Source organism: Engraulis encrasicolus, chromosome 22 (assembly GCF_034702125.1).
Source record: "Engraulis encrasicolus isolate BLACKSEA-1 chromosome 22, IST_EnEncr_1.0, whole genome shotgun sequence".
NCBI classification, from domain to species: domain Eukaryota; kingdom Metazoa; phylum Chordata; class Actinopteri; order Clupeiformes; family Engraulidae; genus Engraulis; species Engraulis encrasicolus.
This window is the reverse complement of record NC_085878.1, coordinates 3,306,572-3,325,058: the sequence shown is the minus strand read 5'-3', so window position 1 is coordinate 3,325,058 and position 18,487 is coordinate 3,306,572. Positions and strand designations below refer to the sequence as shown.

General features: G+C 41.9%; 1 protein-coding gene across 3 annotated transcripts; it reads right to left on the bottom strand.

Moving 5' to 3' along the window:
• Window positions 1-4,764: 4,764 nt before the first annotated feature.
• On the bottom strand, window positions 4,765-13,374 carry rbpms2b (RNA binding protein, mRNA processing factor 2b). Of its 3 annotated transcripts, none has more exons than XM_063188881.1 (8): window positions 12,966-13,374; window positions 10,633-10,710; window positions 10,226-10,264; window positions 9,750-9,812; window positions 9,021-9,171; window positions 8,203-8,351; window positions 6,355-6,474; window positions 4,765-5,701 (listed from the first exon to the last, which is right to left on the bottom strand). In XM_063188881.1, exons 1-8 carry the CDS (start codon window positions 13,020-13,022, stop codon window positions 5,666-5,668), a joined length of 693 nt encoding a protein of 230 aa, XP_063044951.1. In that variant the 5' UTR covers window positions 13,023-13,374; the 3' UTR covers window positions 4,765-5,665. The 3 variants fall into 3 exon arrangements, with proteins under 3 accessions (XP_063044951.1, XP_063044952.1, XP_063044953.1); XM_063188882.1 differs by having other exon boundaries at window positions 6,355-6,427; window positions 12,966-13,371; XM_063188883.1 differs by lacking the exon at window positions 6,355-6,474 and having other exon boundaries at window positions 12,966-13,373.
• Window positions 13,375-18,487: the final 5,113 nt, after the last annotated feature.

Here is an 18,487-nt window from a genome sequence, read left to right as displayed (position 1 = left end):
TTCAAACAAAGAATGCTATATGAAAATATTCATACTATGTATATTTATTTAGCCAATAATGTATGCAATATGGCAGAGTAAGCTGGTAAATGGAAGTGAAAGTGAAAGCCCATTGGGAAACTCCAACTCCCATTGTCATTGTGACACAGCACTCCACAGCACACAAGTGAACACTGCACACTGCACACAACGAAATTGCATTTATGCCTCACCCGTGCAAGGGGGCAGCCCTCAGTGGCACCCCATGGGGAGCAGTGCGGTGGGACGGTACCATGCTCAGGGTACCTCAGTCATGGAGGAGGATGGGGGAGAGCACTGGTTGATTACTCCCCCCACCAACCTGGCGGGTCGAGAGTTGAACCGGCAACCTCTGGGATGCAAGTCTGACGCCCTAACCGCTCACCCATGACTGCCCAATGATAAGTCATATAATAAGGTGTTCTTTGATCAAGACCAGTAGGCCTATTTAAAAAATAAGAAAAAACATGGGTTTCTAGGCTAGCTGTTTTTATTTTATTTTCTTTCTTTTTTGTTAAAATACTGACATTTCTACCGATACCCAAATGTTGAAACACAACCACCAAGCCATTGAGTACCCCTATCAGTTATATTGATCCATATAGCTGTACGTTTTGATTTGTTGGCTTTTTTGGTCACAAAATGCAAACTCAAAGGAACATGACACAATCTCAAACAGAGCTCAGCGTGCCAAGCGTGCTTCACCCCCCCTGCACCAATGAGGCTTAAATGTTATGTTTTTTCTGTGCACTGTATGCCACAGAGTTCTGTGTCACACTGGCAATGGAGTCTTCCAGCGGGTCTTTCTTTCACTTTTCTTTGCTTTACAACAAAAGTGATGGAATCATTAGCAATTTTGACTGTGTGGCTGTTCAGCCCCAAAGCATTTGTGTACAAATTTAAGATACTTGTGTGGTACACTTGCCTGGGTTCATGCATATTGTGCTGCAGGGCTGGCTCTCAATTTGGTGTCCTAGGTAAATACCCCCTGAACAAACTCATACATGCGACCAAACACAGCTAATTTAGTGACCATAATAACCATTTTCAATGTAATTTTTTTTTTTTCGCTTGACATCATAATTCTTTGGGACTTTCGGGCACCCCCATTTGAAAGTGAAAGTGAAGGCCCAACTGGGAAACTCCAACTCCCATTGTCATTGTGACACAGCACTCCACTGCACACAAGTGCACACTGCACACAACGAAATTACATTCATGCCTCACTCGTGCAGGGAGGCAGCCCCCAATGGCGCCCCAAGGGAGCAGTGCTGCGAGACGGTACCATGCTCAGGGTACCACAGTCATGGAGCAGGATGGAGGAGAGTACTTATTAATTACTCCCCCCACCAATCTGGCGGGTCGGGAGTCGAACCAGCAACCTTTGGGCTACAAGTCTGACGCCCTAATCGCTTACCCATTACTGCCCAGAGTTTGCTCTGTGAGCAGGATTTGATGCCTTATAGGCAACTGCCTTGTCCTTCTATGCCTAGCACTGGCCTTGTACTGCACCATATTTATCGGCCATCTCTCCCATTTGAAATTCCCCTCGGATTTGGATTCAAATGTAAGTCTTGCATTTCCGGCCCTGCCATGGCCAACCGGTAGGGCACTCGACTGCCATGCGGCGGACCCGGGTTTGATTACCGGTCCGGATCCTTTGATGACCCCTCCCCGTCTCTCTCCCAATTCGCTTCCTGTCCACCTATCACACTGTCCTATCAAAATAAAGTCGAAAAAGACCAAAAACAGAAAATCTTTTTTTTTTTAAGTCTAGCATTTCCAATGGCTTGATGTGGGAAGAAGGTTGTAAGTTGAGACATCCAGGAAGGATGGAGGGATCAAGCACAGACGTCATTGACAACAGAAGTTTAATTCAATATCTCGGCAAACGTTAAATGGAAAGGTAATTTTCTCATTTCCAATCGGGATGTTGAAAGGGGAGAAGTCTCCCAAAAGTTGTTGTGGCGAGGCTGACAGCTGGGAAACTTTATCGTTTTCTCCACGGAGGAGGGGCCAGGAGGCGGGACGAGGAGACAAGCACAAGTGGAGGAGGCAAGGTCACATATTGGGATGCACCCAAAATATTGGAAAGAAACCCAAGTCTTGCTTCTTTAGCATCTTCCTTCCCTCCTCATCCTCTCACATTCTCATGTTGACACATCCTTCGATGACGTCAATGAAGCAGTTGAAGTGTCGATATTGAGATCAAGAAAAACATAGAAGAAATGTGTTCAGTTGTCATGGAAGCAAGGCATGTAGTGCATTGCATTGCATTCAGTGGTGTAGTCTACTTTTTTATGGTGGGTATACTGTATATTTGAGCATTTTTTGAAGTGGGTATACTGTATATATTTGTGCTATTCAAAACAATGGATCAATCAATTTTAAGTGGATATACTGAAATCCCTGAAATTTAGAAGTGGGTGTACTCCGTATACCCGCGTTCTACGTAGACTACACCACGGATTGCATTGCTCTCAGTCTTCTGCATGAGAGGCTCAAATGCAGTTTTAGATGCTGCTTTTTAGCATATCCACTGAAACAGCATCAAAGGGGTCACTTGTCCCGGGCCCAGGGAGAGAGGGGGCCCAGAATTGGATCCTCATTACATTGTATCGATTGGGTTTGGAGCCCTTTCATATGTCTCTGTCCCGGGCCTAGCCAAAGCCGTCAGCGGCCCTGGTTACAAGTTCTATTACTTGCTAGGTTTACCTTTGTAAGAATAAGACATAAGAAAATGTGAAATACATCTTGATAATAGCTGTGGTCAAAATAGAAGTGTGTTGCTAAAAGCTGGCACCAGAGTGCAGCATTGTAGGTTTTTTTTTGTAATTTCACGTTTACACCTCTAGATGGCGATCCAGTCAAGGCTCAGTAATAGATTAGGGCCTTCAGTTGTACATGAATGTGAAAATGGCAGACTCAAAATACCAAATGCATGATACCAAATGCATGATAAAGCCTCTGATGACATACTGTATTTAACACTGTACTTGCCAGAGAATAGCTGTAGACATAGTGGAGTCATTCAATACAACTGTATTCCCCAATGAGATGCATAAAACATGTTTTTTTTTTTTTTTTACTTCACAGGCCGACTTGCATTCAGAAGCTTCAAATCATCTCTACTTATAGTCTTAATCCCCTGACTACCTGTGCACTTCATGATTTATTACGGCACTTAATCTTTCATACTAGTTGTATACTTCTTCTGCATCACCCCCACTCTCCATTTTGCTGCAAGTTCTCTTTGTAGGTCACATTGTATCAGAGCGTCTGGTGAATGTAAGTTATACAATACAGGAGATTACAATATTTAACTAAAACGGTTGGCTAAAAAGCTATGGTCATCATTGGATTGGTTTAACATCTTAGAGGAAAATGCAGCACTGCATGAGACTGGATTGTAATATGTGAAATGAAATAGCTCATCCACCAATTGAAGATGGAATCTACCAGGAATGATCAAAAGCCAGAATTTAAAAAATACAACCACACATTTGTATTGTTTATAATTTATTAGTTGTTGGGTAACAAGGAAAAGGCTGACTGCCAGACTGTTGTTCATGGCATTCTCAGTGAACATGGATCCTGTTTCCCTTTAGCAAGTTCTGTCCATTTCTGTAGTAGTAGTAAATAGAAGGCTCATTATGATTATACAGCATCACAACAATACATGGGTCTCTCCATGGAACAGTAAAACACCTCTCCCCTCTTACAGGGGGTTACCATAAGTTAATTCGTACTGTAAAACACAAACCTTACTTTTTAAACATAAGTTTTCAAGCACTTAAAATACAATATCTTAAATCGTTTACATAGTTTTTAACATCAACTCAAGACGCTACATAGTTTCAGAACAAATAAAAACTTTCCAATATTATCCATCTACAAAAAAAAAATGTATATATTTACACAATGGATTATGTAAATTATGCATGCAATTAAACTATAGAATAGGACGTAGCATAGTCAATCCACGCATCTCCTTCTAGCAGAACACCGTATCCTACATTTGTTTAAGAGGAAACAACTAGGATGAGTCTTACCTAACCCAAAAGGCAACTCCTGACATTTTTGTTTTTATACTGAATTGAGAAAGTGTGGCAAATGTATTGTGCATTATAATTTTTCAATTCTCACCCTTACATTTCATAGAAATCAATTGGAAGATCAAGCAGTAAACATACATTGGTCTGATGGAATAGTCAGGTCTTTAGTACATTTTAGCAACTTGGGGGATTTTCTAATGACAGAATCATTGTCATACATTTTATACAAATTGAATTCTGATCTGCATCAGTGTTGCACTTAGTGAATCATTTGGCAGCACTTTACCTGCATTCTAAACAAGAAAACATCCTAACATCTGGCTTATTGCATTCAGCACTTCACTTAACAAGATGATGGAAATTCTGGTACTTTTGCTTACAAAAAAAATACTGCTAATCGAAATAGTACATCTCTTCTCTTCACTTCACTAGCAAATTAAAACAGGACTGCTAGCCCTCCCTCCTCTGCCGAGGTCAAGGTTTCTTTTAATCCAGTTTCACATTCATAGACAATTACAGCTTCTATCTCACACTGGATGTTGAGTTGCAGTTCAAGAAGGAAAAAATCCATACAAACAAAGCCAAGTAAGAGGAAAAAAACTATTGCACCAGGAAACTATATCAAACAGGATAAATGATTGTTACACACGCATACACGCACACACAAAAGCTGACGGAAAAGACTACTAGATATTACCTTGTACAGATTTAATTTCACAAACAAAATGCATAAATATACATTGCACAAAAAGTACAAAAATACTTGTACTTGTTTTGTTCAAATATACTCTTGGACATCAATAGTTTGGCAAGACAGGATTGTCATACAAGGTTGCAGTAATGGCCACTTACCAACTCGATGCTCTACATATATTGGCTCCACTCATATGTCTTTTTTTCTGCAAAGGTGATGCTGAACTCAAAGAAAATCAATGCATGCAAAACTTGCTCAAGAACATAAAAATACCATTAAGTTCAACACCGCCTTGCATTACACATTTCAAAGTAGTTTTCTTCTCTCTCTTTTTTTTTTTTTAAACAGGAGCGAGACTAAAGATAATAAACATAGAAGACAAAAGATAAAGAAATTACTGGGGAAAGGGTGGCGGGGGATGAGGCAACGGACTGTACTGTAAAACAAACACAGAACCATACATTCTACATCATGCCAGTAAAGGAGACATGCACTAGTGTTGCCTCTTGTCTCAACCCAGCCAGACCCAGTCCCTCCCTATGAAAAGAGCAGCTTCGTCACTTCATTCATTTACTGTTTTTTTTTGTTTTTTTTTTACACCCCCCCCCCCCCCCCCTTTTCCCCCCCATCTTTGCAACACCCCCTCCCCTTCCCTCTCCTCCACTATCAGGAAAGAAAATAGCTCGGAATATTTTTTTGTTCTTGTTGCTGCAAGTGCCATGTCTGTACCATCACAGTCATCACACAGCATCAGAATGTGATTGTGGAAAGAGAGAAAAAGAAAATAAAAAAAACTTAAACTTCAAACTCCGCCTGACCGTTTCCTAAATGAAACATCATCCACAGTGTAAATTATCCATTAAATAAACCTGATTAAATTAAAGAGCTCTGCGTCGTCTCACTCCAGTGGGAATCCGACCCTGGGATGTAGATTCTGCAGGGGGGGGGGGGACAAGAAAAGAAAAGCACAACCACAGATTAGAAATTGATTCAATCTTTTTACAGGCATAGGTGAATAACCTTCTGTTTGTTGTTTCTTTGTAGGCGTGCAAAACTGAAGAGCAAAAAGACCATGGCCTTGTTCAACTTGACTGGCTGGATGCCCAATTAGCTCAATAAGAGGACATGTAAAATAAAATAAATAGTAGCATCAAAATCAAAATCAAAGCAGGCAATGCGAATGTGACTATATACAGTACTTCCGTATATCCGTCTGAAGTTTGACATCTTCCCAAGTTTGCACCTCATCTAAAAAGTGGTTCTTTGACTGACTCAACACATCGAAAAAAGAACCAACAATGATTTGCCAGCATACGTTCACATTGGTAAGCAGTTTGCCCATCTCATTCATAGTAGTCATGTTAAAGCCCAGCCAGTCAAACTAAATAAGACCACCATTACAGGATGCAGAATTCTGGATTTATCAATTTTATATGATCCTGCACGATCCCTTTTTTTTTTTACTGTGATTCAAACAAAAATATTGTGAAACAGCTTTAGGTGCCAACTAATAAGCCTAGGGTGTTTTTTTTTGTTGTTGTGGTTGTGAACAGAAGGACTCAGTGACAACGATGCGCGGTGACTTACAAATGATCTAACAGAACTGACGGGACTTCCACCCAGGCTGGGAGGCGTCTGAGGGAGAGGGGTACCAGCGCATCTGGAGAAGAGAGGGGGCAGAGTCACCGCCTGGCCAACTGCGGAAGACTAGTCAACATCCAACAGTGAGACGTAAGGTGAGCCCACTTGAAATCGCCTGGCTGGCTACTGTCTTTATTTGACTTGTCTTACAGCAATGCATCCTGTACTTGGAATGCAGTCAATTTGGCAGTGTTAATCAACACTTAGCAAATGGGGACCAAATAAACTAAAAGAAGAGAATTAAAGTCAACTGTTTGAGTACTGAATTGTCTGCATGTTGAATTTACGTTGCAAAATGGGGTTTGCTTTTGCAGTGGCAATTCAACCTTATTCTAGACAATATTTGGTCCCACTTGAGTCAACATTGCAAAATGTCCTGTGTGGGAATGTTTTTGGACCAAACATCACTGTACTACGTCATATCTATCCACCCGGGTGGTACTGTACACTGACGTTTGGGCATGATGGTCCAAAAATGTTACCCCATTTCAAGTCCACAATGCCTTGCGTTAAGCCAGCCAGACAATTTCGAACAAGCCTGATAACACTGAAATAATGTCACGCACGCGCCATCCTTTAAAATAACGCATCGAGGAATACATCGAACATTGCATAGCCCAGGCACACTTTTTTGGGCATGTGTGATTATGCATGCGAGGGCTACCATTACTCTGAAAACCATATCCACCATGTTTATAATGCATCTCGGGTAAAGCGGGGATGCACATACACCCCATATCAATTCACGTCAGTTTTTAAATCTCTGAATGTAAAGACCACACGATGGCCCAACTAGCTTAGTACCAAACACACTGTTCACGTTCTAACCAACAGGCCATCAGTCAATGGTTTTAGTGCCTAGAACAAGTAAGTGACCCCATCAATTTTCTGCTGGTGTCCAAACATCCTTCGCAGGCCTCTCTTTTTATAGGTCACCCAAACCAGCTTCTATCTGCATCAAAGGCAGCGGTAAAGAAATGCTGAAGGGGGGGAAAAAAACAAGCAAATGCCCATCACTACTGCTGAGCCCATGAAATTCCTGGGAGAATAAACTCTCCCATGGGCACACTAGGCCTAGTCTAGAGCAGGGTGCACACTACAGTGAAGTCATTCACAATGCTCTCTCCAGATCCATCATCACACTCCAATTTAAGATCCCGGCGTTCAGGTTTTACTGAGGGGTATGCAGTATTCTGAGAGGGTGCCTGCCTGGGAATTTGGAAAAATAAGTAAGTTGGCACCTTCCAAGACAAGCAGGCCTGAGTGACATAACTAGTCTCCTCTCCTCCAGTGAACTAGTCAAATTTTGCAGGTCTGGTGTTCAGATAGGGACACAAGCAGTGGTGTAGTCTACGTTTTTGAGGTGGGTATACTGTATATTTGAGCATTTTTTGAGGTGGGTATACTGTGCTATTCTAAATACTGAATCAATCAATTTTAGGTGGGTATACTGAAATCCCTGACATTGTCAGGTGGGCATACTGCGTATACCTGCGTTCTACGTAGACTACACCACTGGACACAATTTATAACTGTTGTTTACTTCAACTTTCTTTAACATTTTAGCTGTAGATCATTTACAATCAGGGATTAAGGTTAAAAAAAAAAAACATCTGTGAGGCACTCCAATGAACTGGACCTAATAAAACATGTACTCTTCTACAAAATACTCTCCTCTGACGTGAGACCCCCAACATTCAACATGAAAGTTTGCACTAAAAACAAAATATTTGTATAGTGAAACTTTTATGTCCCCTACCCAAAATGTGAAAAATGTGAATCTCCCAGCCTCACCTGGGCATGTAGGGCCGCAGCAGCAGCGGCAGCAGCAGGATAGGTGAAGGCTGTGTGGGGCAGACCAGGGGTCAGCTCCGTGGTGTACAGTGGGTAAGGGGACCAGGCTTCAGGAGAGGCAGGGATCAACGCTGCCCCCGTCAGGTCATCTGTGGAAAAGCCGCAACGCAACCACCAGAAAGGGAACTCAAACCACTTCATACATACAAACGTCTTTGTGCAGCACCCTTAGTAAAGTCATCGTCTTTCCTTATAAAGGGCAGTCAAACATTTCAGTTTATTTATCGTCGTATGAAACAAGAACATGCATAAGCAAAGGTTATATGAGGAAAAAACAAAATCACTCCATTGATAAGAAACAAAATGAACTATTACATGCTCAGATACCGAAATGATCATGTGATCCAAGTTCATTATGGTTCAGAACTCAACAGTACAACTAGAAAAGCACACATTTTTATATCCCACCGACATACCATTAGCCAGTTACTCTCCCCAACACTGACGAGACTCAGTAACATGACAAACTCACAGCTTGCCCTACTAAACCGTTTCTAATGTAGTCTTGTAGTAGTGAAACAAAAAAAGAGGTGAAATGTCTAGTTTGTTGTTTTAAGTAAAAAGCAAAAAAGGCCCCTCTGCTCTACTAAAGGCATGCAAATGTGAGTGACATTAGTTGGGTGGTGTGAAGCCGCGGGCTCTTAACACCCCGTCGCCTCCTTCTTCCCCAAGGGCAGGGGCGCCATGGTCAGTGGTGCGGTGTGCAGAGTGCTAACAGCTCTAGCTCTAGCTAGCGGCGTGGCTGCTGGATGACTTACATGGGTCCCGTGCTATGAAGTGCGCCCCTAGAGCAGGGTGGATATTTGTGGGGTTCGGTGTGGCCATCAGTTTACTCTTGGCCATCTTGGTGTTGGCCTTAGCAAACTCTAAGCGTAGGGTCTGTGGACTTTCTGGATCAAAACGGATCCCCTGAGGACAGAAGGGGAGGAGGGAGGGGGTACAATCAGGGCTGAAAGACCCCCAATCTGTGTGAAAGTGTGTGTATGTGTTGTGTTGTGCCCTAAGCCTCGTGTTCACATGCAAAGGTGAATGGTACTGCTGAAAGTATTACAAGTGATGTGTAGGCAGAAGAGAGACTACCTGAGAGGGAAATGTGTACAGTACAGGTGTAACTAGTTTCTAGGTGTAGAGATGAAGACTACCATGTGTTTGCAAAAGGGGAGGTGCACATCTACTGTGTTGTATTTATTTATTATTTTTATTTATTTTTAAAGGCCTCCACCAATATTACTCAAGACACTTGGCCCCGTTTTGTAAAAAAAAAAACTGGCCAAGGAGTCCCCATGTAAAAACAGAGGAGGCCCCTTCCAGCTATAGACAGGAGTGAAGCAGTACCATGAAAGGAAATACAGTGTTCAAAAGAATTACCAGTGTGTTTTCACTAAAGCTAAAGCAGGGGTTTTGAAGGGGGCCATCCCTCTGTGAATCATCTAAAAGCAGACAGTTCAATAATTCAGAGCTTCAGTTACAGTTGACTGGTTGCTTACGTTTAATGCATTTTTTGCCGCTTCAGCGCCAGAACGACTGTCAAAGGTAACAAACCCAACAGGCTGGAAGAGGGTAGAGAAGACGGTTCACAATCTGCCCTGCTGCATCATTAATCAATGGTAGCACACAACGCATCAATGCATGCAGGTTGAACACACACAATACAGGACAATTCACCACATTTGTACACCATAAATTATGGGGGGGGGGGGGACACTACAATTTATCATAGATACAGTTGTCAAATTGACACCATTTAAGTGATGTTTGTACAGTATTAAAAGCAAGTGAACTACACAGTGGATTTACAGCAACCTAAAGACAAGCTTTCATTAATGTACATATGTAAACAAAATCAACATTTGCTTATGAGCAACAATGAATAACTTTTTGTAAACGTGTCAAACGATAGAGCGCAAAAAGAGATTGAAAAATGTCATTTCTAAAGCAATAACAGGCCCAAGGTCTGCCTTACCTGCTTTGATGTTAATTTAATCAGTGAACCCTCATAACCCTGAAAAGAAAATAAATCCAATTAACATCCGTGAAGTCACATGCTTGCTGAGGTAGGAATTCCACCTCTCCTCCCAATTAATATGGCCCGAACCAGCAACCCATGCCAAGACGACAGTCGGGGGAAAAAAAAACTATTTTTCCCATGCTTTGTTAAACAACTAAGACTTACCAAAAGGGTTGTTGGAGTATAGTCGAGTGTAAATACAGTATATTCCCCCTCTTCCCCCCCCTCCCCCAAGCCAGTCTAATGCCTGTGTGTTAGTGTAAAAGGGGCCACCACTTAGTCCAATGTCCAGAAGTAAATGTAAACATATACCCAAAAGACAAGACATCATGCTTAGTACAAGAGAAGGGGGTCAGTCTAACCTTAAATGGTCTGAACAGCAGATAAAGTTCACGTGGTTTGATATCTGTGGGGAGGCCACTCACAAACAGTGTGCGCACCTAGAGGGGGGTGGAAAAACAAAAATCAACCAAGAGTGAAGTGTTTCTCTCCTTCTTCGTTGGCAACTGTGAAATGAAAACCGCAAATAGCAAATGTCATTGACAGCACCCGCATACCAGCAACTCAATCATAACACTGTTTGGAACAAAAAAATAAAATAAATCGACACCAGTCATCTCCAGGCCACACCACTCACATCACCATGTTAAAGGCACTCTTGGTCAGTGTTCCCACAATTAACTCATACTGTGCAAGAAACTATTAATGCCCAGGATGTTGCAATCCCCCAGGTGTACATTTGGTAGGGTGGGTAATTAAGCCGTACAGGACTCCTATGGCTCCGAGAGAGAGAGCGAGAGAGAGAGAGCGAGAGAGAGCGAGAGAGAGAGAGCGAGAGAGAGAGCGAGAGAGAGAGCGAGAGAGAGAGCGAGAGAGAGAGCGAGAGAGAGAGCGAGAGAGAGAGCGAGAGAGAGAGCGAGAGAGAGAGAGAGAGAGAGAGAGAGAGCGAGGCAGGCCAGGGTCTTATCAGCAGCAGGGCTGCCTACACACCAGAGCACCACAATCAGGCACAGCATGAGCACACTTCCTTCCCCCCCTCAACCCCAAAGCCAAACGCCGCAGGACCAACTTACATGACTGTACTCAAGCCTGCAAGGGGGGGGGGCACAGAACAGGGGTGCGTATCTCGGGGGTGTAGTTGTTACCCAGTTAGCAACTTGGGTAGTTGCCACTGGGAAATTGCTTTGCAAACAAAGTAGCTAATGTAGTTAGCAACTACGGTTTTGAGAAATGCATCCCAGCACAGCAACGGCAAGCGACAACAGCTACAGCCTCAACAAAACTCAGCATTTCATTTCATTTCCAGTAACGCCACCACACCACACACTGACAAAAACAAAAACAATGACTTCCTTGTCTATAAGCAACCTTGGAAAGGGGGGGGTAGTGCTGTCCACACTACTAATTGTTCGGCCAATTGTATTTACTTCCCTGAACACACATTAACATTTCAGCACAATGCAAAATGACTACAGCCTTTTTAGGGGCATTGGTTTTATTCCTGAGGTCCTGCACGTCTGCAGTTAGTCATCCACGGATCAAGACAGGTTGAGGCCATCATTCAAGGTCAGATTTTTCTACAGTCTCACATTCGTGCACAATAACAGGCCATTTCCCAAACCTAATCAGTTGTAGCTCAGCTTAAATTACTGTGCTCTTGATGTCAGGTTTAGAGCCTGAAGGGCAATCTCTTCATAGTATTATCATTACATCACCAGTCAGAGGAGTCGTTCGAAATATGTTGAATGTGAAAAATGCTGTAGGCTTAATTGTGTCCTGTTTGACAATTTCATACTGCAGGATAAAAACGGTCATCATTAAGTGGCAGGGATTGGACCGTTAGTGCACACCCAGCAAAGTGTTTGCTCCATGCACAGCAAACACAGTATTGTTTGGTAAACACCAGTAGCCAATATGTTTCTAATTCAAATTTGTTTCCCAAAAAATTGTTTTGGTTTTTTTTTAAGGAAAGGCAAGAATTGCTTAACTTTTTATCTAAAGCTACATCCCATCTTCACTGAATTGTTCTTAAATATCCTTATAATAAAAGGGAATACCAAACTGTCTCGTAGCTTATTGTGGCCAATCTGTGAAATCAAAATCCAATCAGACACGTCTGAGTCGTTGCATTCGAGAGGAAAGATTGCTCTGCTCAGGAAAGTTTGAACTTGACACATGTTACAAGAAATCCACTCATCTTGTTGAATCTTTTTAAAAGTGGAACTTGGGCTTGTGTGCGTTTGTGTGGACATCTGACTGTTGAAACTCAATGCCTAAAACTGCGAATTTACGCGCAGTATTTTTTAAGGACCAGTCATTTAAATCGTGAATTGAAGTGAACTTCAAACGAAGCAATTCAGTCAGTTCTCCCAGCCATCACTGTAACCATTTTCAAACACTGGAGAAGCGCACTGCCCTTTGATGACGGTCAGTGTTGCGGATACGAGGATCCCCAGTTCTGGCAGTAAAGCCCCTGCCCCACAGCCAAAAAACAACGAAAACTTTTAGTTCTACATTGACAAACACTCTGCTGGATTGTCATTCTCAAAGTTGTTTCGTCTTCAAGTACAGGTAACTCACCATAAAAATGCGGTAAGGCTTCAGACAAACGCAAAGTCACTGCGGTTTTCGAAGTAAACTAACAATGTTCGCAAATGAAAGCAATTCCGAAAGTTTGTTTTAAAACAGTACTCACCTCCTCTTCCAAGGATACATTGTTCGTCTCGGTACATGTATCAGATTTAAGACTCATGGTGTTGTTTAATTCTTGAACTATAAAGTGGAAAAGTTCTGTTCCTCGTTTAAGCAGATTCCTGTGGGTCGTAAGATAGCAGTTTCTTCTGGTGTTCGAAAAGAAGTGCCCAGGTGATATTGAAAATCAAGTTGCGATAAATGCCAATCTATCACAAAAATACTTGTAAAATAGAAAAGCTAAACTATGGTGTCAGTGTGGAAAGAAAGGTGTAGAGGTGCACTGTGAGGGTGAGAGAAGTGAGAAGAGGTGGTCGTGTGTCCCTCCCGCTTACATGTATCCTGCTTAAGTTGAATCTGAAGCCAAGTGAGTTACTTGTTCATAGGGGAGGTCTGTATCTGAGTTACCCTCTCAACCAATTAGGTCATCAAATAATTTAAAGGCCCCAAGAACTGCGTGGCAATCAGGGTGCAGATAGACTTCAGCTGGTACTCAACCAAACCTCTTTATTATCGCATCAGCGCATCTAGGGAGGGGCAAGCGGCTTCTTTCCCGCTTTTACACCTTTCAATCTTAGAGCTATATGAATTGCGCACGCTGAGGATTCCCAACCCCAGACGCATATATTTATTAGTTTTTTGATATCATAAAATGAAAATCGATTTTTTTTTACAATATCGTACATTTGGCACTTCGGCAATCAGTGTAGGCATATGGTTATTAAAATGACAATATGATAAAAGAAAAAATATATATATTTGCATGTTTGTGATGCATTGATATTTGCATGTTTGTGCATTTACTCATAATAACACCATAGGCTATAGTAAGTAGGCCTACCTTCTATGCACCAACAAATGCTCTTCAAATAAACCTCCAGTGTAATTTAACATATTTACAGAATAACTGGAATTTGTATTTAGTTTTTGCTATCATTTAATAAATAGCCTACATCCAAATTCAAATATTTTCATAAAGCATTTTGTTGTATTGTCATAAAGTAATTAGGCCTGATGTAATTTAAATACCTTATCAGCTAAAAGCAGTAATGTTTTAAAATAGCGTGGAAAAAAATGTACCATGTGAAAAAAGTCTGCTCACATTTTACATTCTAACCTAACTGCCCCTTCAAGGAGGAAATACCTTTAACATCACAGATAGCTAAAATAACAAATCATCAATTCATTTCCCCTCAAAAAAAAAGAACAAGCGATGAATGGACATGTGGGCGTGTATGCACTTGGTGTGTGTGTGTGTGTGTGTGTGTGTGTGTGTGTGTGTGTGTGTGTGTGTGTGTGTGTGTGTGTGTGTGTGTGTGCGCGCACGCGCGCATGTGCGTGTGTTTGTTAGTGAGTGAGTGTGTTTGTCCACGTGTACACACGTATTCATTTTGAAACCAACATGGCAGGCGTGTTTCCTGACTTTGTGTTGGAGCACAATAAAGAACACTCCACACTCTGGCGTAGAAAGGTCTGGAAAGATTTAGCTCTTGAGGCAACTGATTGAGCACTGTTTACCACAATCCACCTAAAATTAGCCATATTCTATGTAACTAGGTAATTCCAAAGGTCATACAGATACAAAGAACAATTTGTTTATATGAAACAACATGACATCACCCTATCAAGGGAAATGCTTTGCCTGAAGCCTGGCACTATCAGACTGCAATTTTCTAACCAAAAGGAAATGGCACTCCCAGATGTCTATCTCAGAAATGACAGTAAATTGAATAAATGTGTATACATTACACACAAAAAACATCCTCATTTAAAACATTGGTAGTATGTTGAGTCTTGCAGCTGGTTTTATCCAGTGGTGTAGTAGTCTACGTAGAACGCAGGTATACGCAGTATACCCACCTCAACATTTCAAGGGATTTCAGTAGGCCTATACCATTGATCCATTTCAGTATACAATTGATCCATTATTTAGAATAGCACAATACAGTATACCCACCTCGAAAAATGCCCAAATATACAGTATACCCACCACAAAAAAGTAGACTACACCACTGGTTTTTTTATCTCTGTTATTCTCAGAGGTTTATAAATAGCTTGCAACTTAAGTTAACACCTTTGCCCGTCATCTTGGCCTCCATGCGGGACGAGAGCCAGTGACAGGCCCTCACCGAGTGATAAGTGCCCAGATTAAGGTATTCTTATCATGTGTCTCTGGCCGCAGAAAGCCAAACACTCCACTGCACTCCACTCCACTGCACCCCCCCCCCCACACACACAGCAGACCTGATGCCAAGCACTCTCAGCTCCTTAACATAGCATTGTTACAACGAACGCGGTTTAAACCCCCTCGCGGGCGCTCTCCTCCCCTCCTGTGCTGGAAAACGAATGGTTAATTTATGAGCTTTGTTTTAAATGTGCTCGATCATTCGCAGTTGTATGAAATAAAGGGGGGGGAAACGCAATTTTGTTAATGAGAAGATCTCCACAGTTGAGCCATTCGTCTCAGCATATGATCCATACATTAACTCATTGTGAATTAATCAGTAAGATATGCCTAATGCAAATAAACATGATATTTAACATTCGCAAACTTTTCCGGTGTACTTTTTTTTTTTTTACAAAAACGGCCACAGAACAGTCAGTTTATATATTCTAATGGGTTATTACTGATGTTCGATGTCACATAATGACATTATCAAACATTTACAAACTGTCATCCTTTATTAACAGATCTGGAACTGCTCTGGAGCTCTAGCCTTAGCTATACATTTTGGACATAAATGTTATGACTGCTTTCTCGCACATTGTGGACCATTTATAGCGTGGGGCCAAAACACAAAGGCCCTGTGATTCAGTAAATCATGAGAAAGGCATTCCTCTGCCTAGTTAATTAGACAGCACCCACAGCCACATCACGGAAAATGGGAGGATACCAAACCAAATAGCTGAAAGCAAGTTCATACACTCAGGCCGCCCTGCAGATAGGGTCCGGACCAGAGAGAGAGAGAGAGAGAGAGAGAGAGAGAGAGAGAGAGAGAGAGAGAGAGATAGAGGAAAGGAGAGAGAGCAGAGAGCGAGAGAGAGGAGGGAAGAGAGCAGAGCAGAGAGAGAGGGGCCTGTGAAAAGACGCCAGCCATATATGGATTCGACTGTCACTGAAGTGTTTATTTGAACTTCTAACCGAGGCCAGGAGATTAGGGCTCGCCGCTTGAATAGCATTAGAGCTGTTAGTGTTAGTAGCCACATTGTAGCCCTACAGCCACACAGGTGTAGCCTGCAGAAGTTAGTCAGCTCAGCAGCAAACGAGTCAAAAGTTAAATAAGAGATTCCAGAAAGAGGGCAGATTTGCAGGGGAATTCTCCTTTTTTATTGGTTCAGAAGGCACAACGTCAGGCTTGTTTTGCCAGAGCGTCAGTTTCCCTGAGGGAATGAGCTGGACAAGTCATTGTGTAATCTAAGAAGATAAACTACACGGGCCGAAGATGGAAACTTAGCCGGATTTATTAATAGCATTTCCTCTACTGTTTTCTCCTGTGTACTAATATGTCCGTCACTGGGCTGTAGGAAAAGCAATGTTCGCTTGACGTCTGTTTGGTTGCAGTAAAATCAGTGCCAGTGAACAATTGGCAGGGTATGCAGTGAGCATGTGTCACAGATTGTAATGGTGATGAATCCTCCTTCAAACACTGTGTATGTTAAGATGTAGGGATTATAAAATAGGAAATAATACATTTTCAAAATGTAAGTGCAAGTCCACCAACTTTTTTATATATATAATGAGCTGATCCCTCATCAATGCATTTAATAGTCACATATGATATTGCAATAGTAGAAAAGGGTAGTTTTGATTTTAAAAACTCTGCATGCAAAATGTAATTAAACTGCTATGAGGTTAAGAAGACAAGCATCCTTGTAAGGTGATATTGACACAGACAGATCTCTGTACATTTGTGGGCAGTTCTAAACTACATCTCACGGTACATCTCGCTGTATAGTGACAACAAAGAGCTTCTACTACATGCTGACTTCTGACTGAAAGCTAAGCAGTGGTGTAGTCTACGTTGAACGCGGGTATACACACTTCTAAATTTCAGGGATTTCAGTATGCCCACTTAAAATTGATTGATCCATTGTTTTGAATAGCACAAACATAGTATACCCACTTCAAAAAATGCTCAAATATACAGTATACCCACCATAAAAAAGTAGACTACACCACTGAAGCTAAGGTTGTCTTGCCATCACCCTCTGAATCTGATTGTTGTTGCTGGTCTTCCGGTGAGAGACGAGGGCTGCAAGGTGAGATGAGCATAGGCTTTTAGCAGCCTGCCGAGAGTCCTCCATCACACTCTCCCCCCTCCTCCCCCTCCTCCTCCGCCTCCTGCTTTTCCACACCACCCATTTTTTCAGCTTCACTACATTTGCCCAAGCAAATGCTCTTTGCCTCCTCCGATCCGATCAGTGGTGTAGTGGTCTACATACAACGCAGGTATACGCTGTATACCCACCTGAAAATTTCAGGGATCTCAGTATGCACCTAAAATGGATTGATCCATTATTTAGAATAGCACATACAGTGTGCTGTATATACAGTATACCCACCTCAAAAAATGCTCAAATGCAGTATACCCACAACAGAAAAGGAGACTACACCACTGGATCCGATCCAATCCTGGGCAAGGATGGATAACATGGCGAAGGCCTTTGGAGGACTCTGCCATGTCATGTGATGCCAGATGATGATGGTCATGATGAAGATGAGGATGATGATGATGATGATGATGATGATAGAGATGATGATCACTGGGTGGATAGTGGATGAAATTGGAGGAGGAGATAGTCAAGTTAGATTTTCATACTTCAACTTGTATACATTACCATTACCATACAAATGATTTTTCTTCATTATTTGGTTACAGTCTTGACTTTTTGTTGTTGTTCTAATTTCATTTTACTGCTTTTCCGGACATTGTATATGGGGTACAGGATAATGTATCCATGCAGTGCTTTGTTGTTGTAGTTTAAACAGAGAAAACCGAACCCGCTCAGGAATGTGGCTGGATTTACAGTCCACACATGTTTATGTACAGGAATAAGGCGTCATAGTAAATCACATTATTATTAAGTCCAAAAGAGGGAATTAGACGCCGGTATCTGAAAATAAATCACCGAAATGTCCACGGACGGGAAGAGGGAGGTTATTGCACATTTAATATAAATCTGAGAGGAAGTCTGTGTGTTACACAGGAGGCGTCACGGCCAAAGATAGCAGAGAAATACTGCAGTCCAATGATTTATTTACACTCCTCTCCTTCCCCATTTAATGGAGAGAGATGACACAAAGCACATAAAGCTGGGACCTAGCACAAGCCAAATGAATATACCGGGTAGACTGTATTATCCTGTTAAAGGCTGACGTTAATTGGATATTATAGAGAACTGAAATAAGTTCTAAAGATGACATCTCATTCCGTTGAACACAAAAACACCGGAAACATAGCACACACACACAGAGCGAGAGAGAGAGAGAGCGAGAGAGAGACAGAGAGAGAGAGAGAGAACCTC

What these genes read in the sequence shown, in the direction of transcription:
- rbpms2b (XM_063188881.1), bottom strand. Translation starts at nt 13,022, where the DNA reads ATGAGTCTTAAATCTGATACATGTACCGAGACGAACAATGTATCCTTG. An exon ending in CTGCGGCCCTACATGCCCAG is followed by an intron (nt 6,475 to 8,202) that starts GTGAGGCTGGGA and finishes GATGTTGACTAG; the next exon opens with TCTTCCGCAGTTGGCCAGGC. An exon ending in TCAGTTCTGTTAGATCATTT is followed by an intron (nt 5,702 to 6,354) that starts GTAAGTCACCGC and finishes CCCCCCCTGCAG; the next exon opens with AATCTACATCCCAGGGTCGG.